The sequence below is a fragment of the Pyricularia pennisetigena genome, chromosome 5 (genome assembly GCF_004337985.1).
Source record: "Pyricularia pennisetigena strain Br36 chromosome 5, whole genome shotgun sequence".
Classification (NCBI taxonomy): Eukaryota; Fungi; Ascomycota; class Sordariomycetes; order Magnaporthales; family Pyriculariaceae; genus Pyricularia; species Pyricularia pennisetigena.
The window spans coordinates 3,962,348-3,974,008 of NC_043743.1; the positions used below are offsets into that span (position 1 = coordinate 3,962,348).

Here is an 11,661-nt window from a genome sequence, read left to right on the forward strand (position 1 = left end):
TTTTTTTTTTTTTTTTTTTTTTTTTTTTTTTTTTTTTTTTTAATTCGTGGCTCCTCAGGTCGCTGATTGTCTGGCGCAATTTTCCAACCCAGAGGATGGATCGTAAGCAGCGCTGATCTCATCCCAGATGGTCTCGGTAATGCCCCGAACCCCCCCGCTTAGCCCCTTGCGGTTCTCGGTGTAAGCATTGCTGACCATGACCGCCGGCCGGCCATGGGGAAAGAGGTCACACCAAAACAGGTTTGCGAAAGAGGTCGTGGCCTCGCGCCCAGAAATAGCCTACAGCCCCCCCAAGCGAGATGCCGCTGATGTGGTTCGTGGGGTGCGAAGTGATGTCCACAAGGACTAGAATACTGATAATCTCATGCTTGGCCAGGTATTACTAGTGATTCTGGTTACAGTACCCGAATGTGAGAGAACATGTCGAATTGTTGGCAAGATAGATGTTGAAGAAAAATGTTTCACCAAGTATCACCGTCGACAATGAGGGGGACTGCAACAGAAGATCATGCGAGTTCAGGAGAATATAATAGTAATAATATCATAAAGGTTTTTTTTTCGCTAGATTGCAGCTACATCCCATACCAATAACCAAACACCCTCTATAATGCCTAAATTTGAAAAAAAAAACCCCCAAAAGACGCCTTGCAAATGCCAACGCTAAAAAGATACAGTGAAAGCCAGTGAATCGATCATACTGTGAATGATCGGCTGGCGTATAATATCATGATCAAGCCAAGAAGATGATGGGGAGAGGCGAAGCCGCTTAATAAGAGTCCTTGCACTTGAGGTCCTTCTTGAGCTCATCCTTGATCTGATTCTTGAGGTCGCTGATGGTCTTCTTGAGCTCCTCGATGATCTTCTTCTCGACGTCGTTGGCCCACTTCGGCCTCTCGTTGATGAGGTCCTTCTTGACTTGCTCGTTGATCTTCTTGACCTGCTCGGTGATCTTCTTGGCGTCCTGAGCGTTGCAAGTGTCCTTGTTGTTGTTATTGTTGTTGTTGTTCTGGAACCAAGGAGCGGAGAAGGGGAACTGGCGGAAGGAGGGCATGTCCCAGGGGTTCTGCTTCTTGGGACCGTTGCAGTGCAGGCTCCACTGGGGCTTCTTGATCCAGCCCTCCTTGGCTGCCTCCTCGAGACCCTTGAACCAAAGGTCGGCCATCTTGTCGTAACCCTTGTCGTTGAGCTGCTCATCGTTGCTGTAATGATCGGCCTCCTTCTTGGTCTCGGGGCCATCGGATCCAGCCATGTCGACCATGAGGACATGCTTCTTGTCGTTGCGGAGCTTTGAAACGACCTTCTTGAACTGGTCGTTCATCTTGTTGATGCGGTTGTCGACGTCACCGTTGCGGTGGTGGATCAGGGTCGAAGCGATGACGACCGAGTCCTTGGACTTGTCGAGCAGGTCCTTGATGAGGCGCTCGAAGCGCTCACCAGCCTTGTCGATGTCCTTGTCCTTGACAGCGTCCTTGGTACCGGCATTGACCAAGAAGATGTTGGGGAGGAAACGAGGAACAGACTCGTTGCGCATGGCCTTGTCGCGGATCTCGTCGATGAGCAGGTCCGGCCAGCCCTCATTGTCCTTGTCGGCAAAGTCTCCATTCTTGCGGCTACCAACCATGTTGACCGGGTTACCCTTCTCGACGATCTTTTCGCGAAGCTTCCTGCGGAAGCCGTTGCCCTTGGATGATCCCTCGCCCCAGATGGCGGCGCCACCGACAGCCATGATGCGGAACATGGCGCCATTGGTCTTCTCCATGCCCTTGCCCTTGTTGCTGCGGGGCTCCAGGACAGGGTCATCTTGGGCAAAGACGCCCGTGGCCGACAGAAGGCTGAGGAGAGCGAACTTGAGCTGCATTGTGAATAGTATGAATGTGTTTTACTAAAGAAACAGTAGCAAAGAGAAAGGTAAGAAGACAAAAGGAAGGGTCAAAGAAGAAAAGGAAAAGACAAAGGAAAAAGAGACAAAGGAGAAATGCTGTCGAACCTGATGTGGTCGGCCTCTTTTTGATGTTGGATAGAAGTGACAACCCCAAACAGAGTGTGAGATGTCGAGAGGTATACGAGAAGATGTAGTGGAGATGGTGTTGTAGTTGTAGCTGATGATGATGAAAACAGAAAAGAGTAACAGACTGAAGTGATGGCTTCATCGCCTAGATATACAAGAAAGTGATTCTGCAGAAAGGCAGTACACAACCCCAGATCCTATGGTGAGCGCGCACCCTGGCGCAGCCAAGCGCCTGTCAGAGTAATTTGAAAGGGCAGTATTACTGCGGCAGGCTGACAGAATTTCCACTTTTGGCACTTGACCCTGGATTCAGCCAGTAAAAGGCGCGCTTGCGAGCGGCTGTCCTGGCTCCATCGCACCGCTGCGGATGAACTTGGTTCGGGGCTGCGCCAGGCTTCCCGTCTGGGCTCCATATTTTGGTCGGCACAGCCCTGCCGGCGATTTCGCTCGCGCGATTGGCACTCTATTTTGTTGTTGGTCTGTCTGGTGAGAGGCGGAAGGTAAAAAAAAAAAAATCGGCACTACAACCCAAACTAGCAAAACAATGCCTTGATCGAGATACTGCGCGTCCAAGGTAACCCGATTCCGCTTGTTGTCGAGAATTGTGCTTGAACCAAACATATTAGTTTTGATGCGCTTTTTGTTTGCCATCTGTCAATCAAGCTGATCGTCCCTGACAAGAGCATCTTCCGACCCCAGATAGCTTTTCAACCATGGAATATTAAAAGCAGCCAGCATTCTCATGAACAAGTGTGGATAACGTTCATCTCCAACGTCAGCGGATGGCCGGTCGGTTGGTCGGTAGTCAAGGATAGATGGAGGTCAGTCAATTGCTTGCTGTTTTTTTCATGAAAGAAATTCCAGTCGCCCAGGTGTAGTAAGCAAGTAGCCTGTGTTGGGGCACAATCTGGGGTAACTGGCCTCTTATTGGCCAAATGGCAGACCTCATCTCTCAAAATAGCACTGTCGCCTTCCTTCAGTGGGGCGGAGTGGCAGGCACAACAGGCAGCCAGCAAGGGCAACCATGAGACCAATCAAATCGACCTGTTTGCTTTTGCGTTCACACGACGACACTACTACCTAAGATGACAGTAGGACAAGGCCAGCCCACCCAAAGCCCCAACGTCAGCAGCCACTATCAATTATATTTGCTCATTTATAAAACGACAACTCCATGATGGTCAAGGTGCTCTCTCTCAATAATGCAACTTGTCACTTGCAAGGAAGGAAGGAACCCCCTTTCATTCGCCAACCGCTTCCTGTTATACCAATAGCTTAGCCATTGCTTTGCCGCCTTTGCCACCTCACGGCCTGATATTTTCCGGGCAGGCCTCACTCATCATTTAGTCTTTCTCATCCTCCATCTAATGTCCAGGTTCCAAGCTACATCGCCTCTTCTTTTCTTGACCAAGTCTACATCCACAGATGGCGCGTGGATGGTTTCAAAACCTCGGGTCCCAAACTAAGACATTGTTGCGAGAGGGCGAATATCCATATTTCATATTTCCCTTAGAGAAGGCCTCCCGGTAATACGAACAATAGGTCTAGTTTGAGCTTTTTTTTGTTTTTTTTTTTTTCTTCCCTTCTTGTCATTCTGACGTCCAGAACTTTTTGAGGCGAGGCCAAGGAAATAATAAAATAAAAAGCCAGGATCCCCCCCCCCCGAATATTGCTGTAGAAGATGACAAGCTGGAACGTTTGGGCTTCGGATTGGGGGTTGCTTTGGTTAAGCAACCTCGGATAACGGCAAACTTACACGCTCACGAGACCAACAGAACAAGAACAGCTCGACGGCTTCCCAGCCTAGAAAACATCCCCTGCCTCCAGTTACCAGGCGGTGTTAGCACAAGTCACATGCGGCGGTGTAGCGGCCAGAGCCGTGCGTGCCTTGGACCATTAGCATCAGGTTTACATCTGTCGGGCCTGCTGCCAGCTCAGCAGGTCGCCAGGTCTCCAGCACCCGCTGTTCACCGACGCTAGCCGGTCTTCTCACTTCACCCTCACCTTCCCGTTAAAAAAAAAAAAAGAAAAAAAAAAAAAAATTAAAGCTACACTGTATGTGTTCAACTCAGTTTAACAGTAGAATGTAAAGGGTTCTTTCTTACCTGCTGATGCAATGCCATTAATATTTATATAATAAATCTGTGCAGGAAAAAAAAAATGCAAACCGCGTTGCGATTCCAGATTCAGTTTCAAGGAAATGCTACGCTTTGCTAGTGGTACATAGTACAAACATAAAAGCCAGGCCCGTTACTTTCCCATCTCATAGCTGTAAAGGCGAGTCCTTCCTCATCAGGTAGACCTCGCCTACCAGCACGGCGCAGCCAACCACCATGGAGACGGCTATGATGGGAAGGTTGACGCGCGCGAACTCGAGCGCGCGGACGTGGATGTGCTTGCGCTTCAGGATGTCGTGCCAGAGCAGGCCGGCCAGGGAGGCGCTAAAGGTCGTGCTGAAGGCGCCGTAGTTGACACCAATCGCCATGCTGTAGACCGTCGCCCAGAAATCGCGTTCCTTGATCGCCGGGTTGCTGCTTAGACCCTCGTCGTGGATGGCCTGCCAGGCCTGGATCACACGGCAGAGGAGGATTGTCGTGCCGATGTTGGTACCCGAGAACTGGGTGTGAATATCAAAGTTAGTATTATCTACATTGAGCTCACCATCAGAGGAACGTGTCCAAAAATGGGCGGGGACTCACATTGCATAGAACGACAGAGAGAAATCCCATGCCTCCAATGGCACCGACCGTTCCAGTCTTTGTGACCCAGTGGTCCCAGCCGTATGCAAAGACGGGAACCCAGCCGCTGCTAACGAGGCCCTGCACTAGGACGAACATGCAAAAGGCAAATGGGATCAAGGCAAACGGCAGGTGTGCAAACACTGCCATGACGGTAGGGAACGTCTCTTGCGCCCAGATGTGCGCATCTCTGCACATGTGTACCAGATTTGACTTTTGGCGCTTTTTGCCGTGCCTCGAGCCTGATTGCGATTCGGCGTCACGGGTCACGGAGGCTTCTTGGTCGTTTTTGGAGCCCTTGACTCCATTTAAAGACTTCTCGCGCTCTTTCATCTCGACCTCTGCTCCCAACACTCCTTGTGGTTCTAAAGTTTGCCTACTTTCTGCTGAAGCCAAGTCCTGCTTCTCGCACCGAGAGCTCTGCTCGCTAGACCCAGAGTCCTCCCGCTCCGAGGCGTCAGCTTTCAGTGCCGTGATTGTGTTTGTTTCGCTTGGTTGTGCCGCATATTCCTTTTCGCCATTCCTAGGATTAACAGTGCCCGATACTGTCGTTCTCCCATCTGAAGTCTTGTTGCTGATCACGTTCTCATGAGGCCCGCCAGAACTGACCGGAAGAGCAACTGCGCCCAGGACGGTGCCGTCGTTTCCATCGCGCCGATCAGACTCCTGAAGTAAGTACGCATCTGTTCCCCTGAGCTCCGACTGTGTACGTGCATCCTCAAACCTCTGCCTGCCCTCTTTTGCAATCCTTCGCGTATCATGTCGGTTCATCCAGCCCATCGAGAGATCACACAGAAGCATTAATGTCGCCGCTGGAACAGTAACGTAATAGACATGCTGATCTTTCCCAGAGCTGCTCATCGCCGCGTTTACTGCTAGAACCGTGATAAGGGTGACGGCCATGATGACGGCACCAAAAAGAGCACCCTTCTTGTCTAGAAAAGGGTTCATGATCTCCTCTAGGGATAGTTCGACAACTTGGGTCTCCTCGAGTTCATAGCCCTCTGCCGTGTTGCCTCTGGCATGTGGAATGTTTGGATTTATGGGTTTACCTCCTCTCGCATGCTCTGGTAGTTCATGCATCTCGATGGACTTGGGGATCAGTTCTTCGTTGGAGAAGACTATGTAGAGGAGGAAAGGGAAGAGAATGACAACGGTACAGACAACCGGCACAATCATGTTTGCTGTGTAGTCGATGAATCGAATGCTGAAGGCACCAGCAAGGACCAAGTTGGTAGGGTTGGAGGAGACCAGGATTGCCGAGGCGATGTTGGCTATGGCAAACTGGGTGTAGATCCAGGCCCTCGGATGTACGATGTTGCTGGACACTCGGGTCATATAGGCCAAGAATGCGGTTCCTGACAGAATGATAGGGTCGTTGCCGATGAAACTTCCCAGGCCAAAAAAGAAGGCGTAGAGATAGAAAAACAGGAGATGGCCGTTCTTCCCTCCCCACTTTAGCACACGAAACGCCATGTACCTGATGAGTCCAGAGGCGTCGATAGAGATGGCAATGTAGGCCAAGGTGATGAAGAAGAGCATAATGTCGATCGGGTGGATGTTCTCGGCACCATAAGTCCCCGCGACGACCTCTTTCCTGCCAATAGCCAGGATGGCGAGCAGAAAGATGTCCGCAATCAATGGGCCGGTCAGGAAATTGATGGGCAAATAATACCGCAGCCAGCTCGAAGGCTTGTCGGCCTCCTTTTGCCCCTGTTCCGGCCCATCATCACTGGGATAATAGTCGGAACGATGAGGGATCAGTCTTAGGAAAGCTAATCCATCAAGAGCTGCATTGTGGAGCCATCGAGGAATGAATATTGGTACACGGAATGGGAATAGAACAACAACGTCTGGGTTTCGCGCATGGTTAGCTTAGGACAGAATGAGCATAACTTGCGAATTTTCTATCGACAACTTGTCGTTGAATCATTTTTTCGACTTGTGAGAATTGGGATGTTGAGTTGAGAAACTAGCGAGTGTGAATGTAAGCTCAGGGCAGACCGCAAACCCAAAATTATGGTACGCATTGTTATGGGTAGGGCCCTGTAAATTTTGGTGCGGGCTGACCCGAATCGTCCTGAAGTCTGATGTGATAACGCGAGGTTGAAGGGCGGAGGGGAAAAAAAAAAAAAAAAAAAAAATCTTGGCAAAGCTGAAATCCACAGTAAAATAAAGACCAAGAAGCAAAGATGGACAAAAGAAAAGACACCAAGTAAGCCACACTCACTCGCTATCACAAAGACTATAAGCGTGACAATGGATCGCCAACTTGTAATGCGGTCCGTGTTGAGATCGTCAGGGTTCCTCGTACGCTCGTCGACAGCCATAACTGCATGCTGAACCTAAAGCCCAGCAGCTGTCGCGAGGCAGGAATTTTTCGCTAGGAAGAATAAGCGAAGGGTGAAAAAAAAAGAGACAGAGGGAGGTCGCAAGAGCTGATGGTTGTAACCAATTCCTCAAGACTGAAGAAAAGAAGGAAAGGGAATCTGAAGAAAACCGGACGCCAAGACTGAAATTAGTTGATTTGAGGGAGAGAGATACAGCCCAATTAAGCCGACGATAGATGCCCAGCCAACCCCACCAGACTAAGTCACCCCACCAGCACCAGGCCGCTAAAGAATCTTATACAACGGCTGTTAGGTAAATCCCAAGGTTGATCGTCGATGAAATGTGGTGGCGAGGAGAAACGAAATAATACTACTACCTGCCTACGTAAGTTTCGCCAACGTATAGTAAATAAATATCCGTAGCCAGAGGCACCTTAGCTTTAGTGCTATCGAGTCCAGCAACTGACCAGCAGCACGTGGTCTCCCTATCGCGATGCCGAAGAAAGGCTGTGTTTCTTGGGGTGCAGATTAAGACCCGACGGCAAACACACACTTGAGTCGCTTGGCATTGAACACAGCCCCAAGCTACTCTCAAATGTGCCTCTGAGTGGACGAAATGCCATTCGATTTTTTCCACTCTACCGTTCAAGAATGCATACATCATCTACAGTTTTCGATGTTATTTTTTTCTTACAGGGAAACGCCCTATTTGGTTAGAAAGAGAACAGAAAAAAGAAAAAGAAAAAGAAGAAAAAGGCACTAAGACTTTGGACATTTTCGTCATGGTGTGAAGAAAGGCTGTGACAACTTGACATACTAAAACGTTTGACTTTGCAGGGACTGGATAAACATCAGAGTAAGCCCAAGAGCGGGAACTTTCTTCCCCCCCACCAAAAGACTCACCGACCATGGATACCTTACTGCAATCACCTGCAGGCAGCACCGTATATCATCGTCTCGGCTCTCTCGACTGCGAACTTGGGTTTCAATCGCCCAAGCTTGGAGACACTTGCTTCGAATAGGTAATCGGTGAATACCTTGGCGGCCTTGGCCAGGAGGACTCAACCAAATGCACCCTCCATTTCACTCATTGCGTTGCCTGCCTATCTGCCATGCACAAACTATACTACCCTGTCACCGAGAACAGGGACTCGTACTGTATTTCGTTTGCCTATTGAGGTCCCCCGATCGATCTCTTCAAATGTTCCAGCCTCGCCTCGTGTGTAGAGCTTTGTTACACCCGGCCAGAAGAATGTGAAATCATGACTGGGCGTAGGGGCCCCCATGCACGACACAATCGTCCACCATTCCCCAAGTGATAATATACTCTGACTCCCCCACCCGCCAGCACGCCGGCCGCTAGGCATCTTTTTCCCTCTACATTTTCACTCAGCACTAGGGAAAGAGAAAAAAAAAAAAAAAAGATTTGCGTTTTTGAACGACTGCGGCAAGGCACACCGTCATGCCGGCATTCTCTCCGCTAATACAACAACAGATGGTGAACGGCCTGGCTGGCAGAGATGTGACATCGTATTCAAATATTACAACCCAAGGGCTTCAACTTGTTTGTGCTTGGCCCGTATCCGGTCAATATGGGCCCGGTTCCAGAATTTTGTAAGTGGTGTCGATCCAAGCAATAATTTTTGGTTGTCGTTTCTTGTTTCTTGTTTTACGGGGCGGCCCTTTTTCCTTTTTTTTTTCTCTCGGGATCGGTTCTTGGTTCCACAAGGAGCTCCACGTGTAGCGCTCCCCAGATCTCATAGGGCCCGCAGCGCCTGTAGCCAAGCTCTGGGCGGCCAACGCCAACGCATGGCGGGATCCATTTGCACTACCCAACAGGTGAAGAAATGTCACCTCAATCAATTACAGTTCGACTAATGGAACGATCTACATTTGATTCAAACATTTTCAACGGTCAATCTTGCTAATTTCTTCGCGATTCACGCACCCACTTTACCAGGTATTACACCCTCGTGGCGGCTTGTGTGCTCGCTCGAAAGGCGGCTTGGCTGCGCGATGCTTGCTTGGCTGCAGCTCTAGTGTTTCCTGCCGTCGCAGCCCTACACGGGATCGTACTGGCATGCCTGCACCAAGATGGTTAGTATTATATCGGGTTTCTTTTCTTTTCTTTCTTTTTTTTTTATTGTCCTTTTACTCGCTTTGCTCCCTGGTTAGTGGCCGGGGATATGAGGCGTTTATGCCGGCATGGCGAATATCTTAGATATTGTGCATGTGGGCTGATTGACCCCTTTGGTTCAGGAGCTGTTGATATGGACGTCTATGGGGCTTTTCAGCTTTCCGCAGTTGCCATTTTGGCCGCCCCAGTGACAGTCCGAGTATCCGATACGTATTTTTTCGGGCCAGGCCGAAACATCATCTTTGTGTGGACCGGTATAATCCTGGCTGGCATGCTGAGTCTCACCGTGGAGTTTTACCGCAGCAATGCTATCCACTGCGACGAGAGCAACCGGGGCAATTTCACCACGTACAACCCGGCAGATTTCCCCTATTCTGTGGGGAATCTGTGTGGAATCACCTGCTCGGAGGAACAGGGTCCCTTTTCTCCCATGAGAAAGGAGGCAACAGCCGAGATTTACATAATACCGGCGCCTGTCAAATTCAACTTTGGCACCGCTACCCTTACCGCCGCAGCTTGTTGCATCCCGGCAATTCTGTCTCTGGCGTCTTTGATGAACAAAATACGCGAGCTCAACTGGAGAAGATCCCGTATGGGTGGCTGGCGCGATGCCAAGCAGGATCCTGGATTTGACGAACCCATCGATGGATTCCACGGCGCTACTTTCAGGACCATGAACAGCGTCAACAACAATGTCCGACATCTTTTGAGGTTCATCGAGATCCCTCTGTTTGCCGCCGCAGTCGCCGCCATCTTGATTATTGGCGAGCTGAACCTGTGGGATCCGCACATCGTCCATGGCACTGAGCCGATAACAAGCGTCGGACAGTGGGCACCCATAGTCACGGCTGGACTGGCAGCACTGGGATCTCTGTACCTCTTGATAGAGAAGGATGCCATGGCGGCAGCGATGGAAGAGGAGGCACGTCAGACCGGAAACTCACCCGGCGCAGGATCTTGCAGCTGCCCACACCACCACGGTCAATGGTCATCTCCGATCGACTCACATAACCACCACCCTTGGTCTGCCGGGACCATAGAACCTATGCGAACTTTTGACACGGCCGGCGATGGTAGCAATAACTCATGCTCCCCAATCCTTACCAGGCAGGGCAGTCGAATGAAGATTGCCAAGTACATCAACAAGATTGGCAAAGCCATCAGCACACCCGCATCTGACTTGGACGACGCTTCATTCCGGGCAGGTCCCGCGGGCGACTTTCCCGAAGCCCCCGGGGAGCGTCTAAGGGACCCGAGGATTCAAGAAATTCAAAAGGTCTACAACATCTGGCGGGACGCCAACGGCAACGTCATACCATCACGAACACACAGCGTCGCCGGAAGCAGGACTGCATCTCCACGGCCGTCAGCATCGAATCGTACGAGATCTGCCAGCCCCGGCCCTCTGCCAAGGATTCCACCGAGAAGCAGCACCCTGCAGGACCGGAGGTCAAACGCATCCGACATGCCACAGCTTTCCTTGACCATATCCGCGCCAGCTCCTACAGCGACCAGGGGCAGGGCTCCGGTTCGGCGGCGGGCGACACTGGAGGTCCCTGCGCAAAACTATACGGGCTCTGACGGGCTCCAGGCGTCGTCCCCAGCAATCATAATCTCTGCCTCCTCAGATGGCGAATCAGCTACTACCACCCCCAGGACGCTGTACAGGGAACCTTTACCGATCGCCACGGCATCAACATCCTCCCCGAGATGATCCAATCAGATTTCCCCCAACGCCTCAACGCATGGCTAGTCTCATCACATGCCAGTCGCAACTTCTTTTCATCAGACTGTACTTTTGTCCCTATGATGGCGAGTTCGGACGCATCTAACGACGACCAACCCCTCCATGGGAATACTGCTCTACACTCGGATGAAACGACCTTTAGGCCCTTCGGGGTCCGACCGCCAAACCCCCAGTGCACGTCTGCATCTGGACAAACATGAGATGATATCACGTGGTGGCCCGCCCCTGGGTGTGCCACCGGAGCAGCCAGGTTATTCAAGTCAGCGCCACGAATCAGAAAGGTCTTCACTATTGCCATCAGGATCAAGCTGGCATGCCGAGAGATGACAGCTCCGTGCAAATTGCCGAAACCATATTCTACCCCTGACTGCTGCGACCCGAGTAGGGCTTGACGGGCACCTCGAATCGGCGGCTATATGCTATGCCAAGCAACATGCCACATGACGTGTTCTCAACGGGAGAGGCGCATACAACTTGGAGGGTAGACCACGAACAAGCTAAGCGAAAGGCAAATAAAGACAAGAGAAGAAAAAATCAAAAAAAAAAGGTGACAATGCGTTCGGGCCTCCTCGTTCTTTTTGCCTCTCTAGACGAGTATGTGTCTGGATACTTGACGACTTTCTTTGCGTTAACAATTTAACCTTTTACTACCGTCATTGCAAAGAAAATGATTATCAGTGTTGAAAGTTTGCCCATGTGCA

At 50.6% G+C, this 11,661-nt stretch overlaps 3 protein-coding genes across 3 annotated transcripts; 1 reads left to right on the top strand and 2 right to left on the bottom strand.

Annotated features, from left to right (window-relative positions):
• Nucleotides 1-766: 766 nt before the first annotated feature.
• On the bottom strand, nucleotides 767-1,858 carry PpBr36_09045 (uncharacterized protein; the record flags this gene model as incomplete). The annotated part of the gene is made up of 1 exon (XM_029896169.1): nucleotides 767-1,858. One exon carries the CDS (start codon nucleotides 1,856-1,858, stop codon nucleotides 767-769), a length of 1,092 nt encoding a protein of 363 aa, XP_029747224.1.
• Nucleotides 1,859-4,271: 2,413 nt separating this feature from the next.
• Nucleotides 4,272-7,076, bottom strand: PpBr36_09046 (uncharacterized protein; the record flags this gene model as incomplete). Its single annotated transcript, XM_029896170.1, has 3 exons — nucleotides 4,272-4,625; nucleotides 4,708-6,599; nucleotides 6,977-7,076. 3 exons carry the CDS (start codon nucleotides 7,074-7,076, stop codon nucleotides 4,272-4,274), a joined length of 2,346 nt encoding a protein of 781 aa, XP_029747227.1.
• A 1,961-nt stretch (nucleotides 7,077-9,037) lies between these two features.
• On the top strand, nucleotides 9,038-11,160 carry PpBr36_09047 (uncharacterized protein; the record flags this gene model as incomplete). The annotated part of the gene is made up of 3 exons (XM_029896171.1): nucleotides 9,038-9,173; nucleotides 9,252-10,809; nucleotides 10,842-11,160. Coding segments are annotated over 3 exons (2,013 nt in total), but the record flags the coding sequence as incomplete, so codon positions are not given.
• Nucleotides 11,161-11,661: the final 501 nt, after the last annotated feature.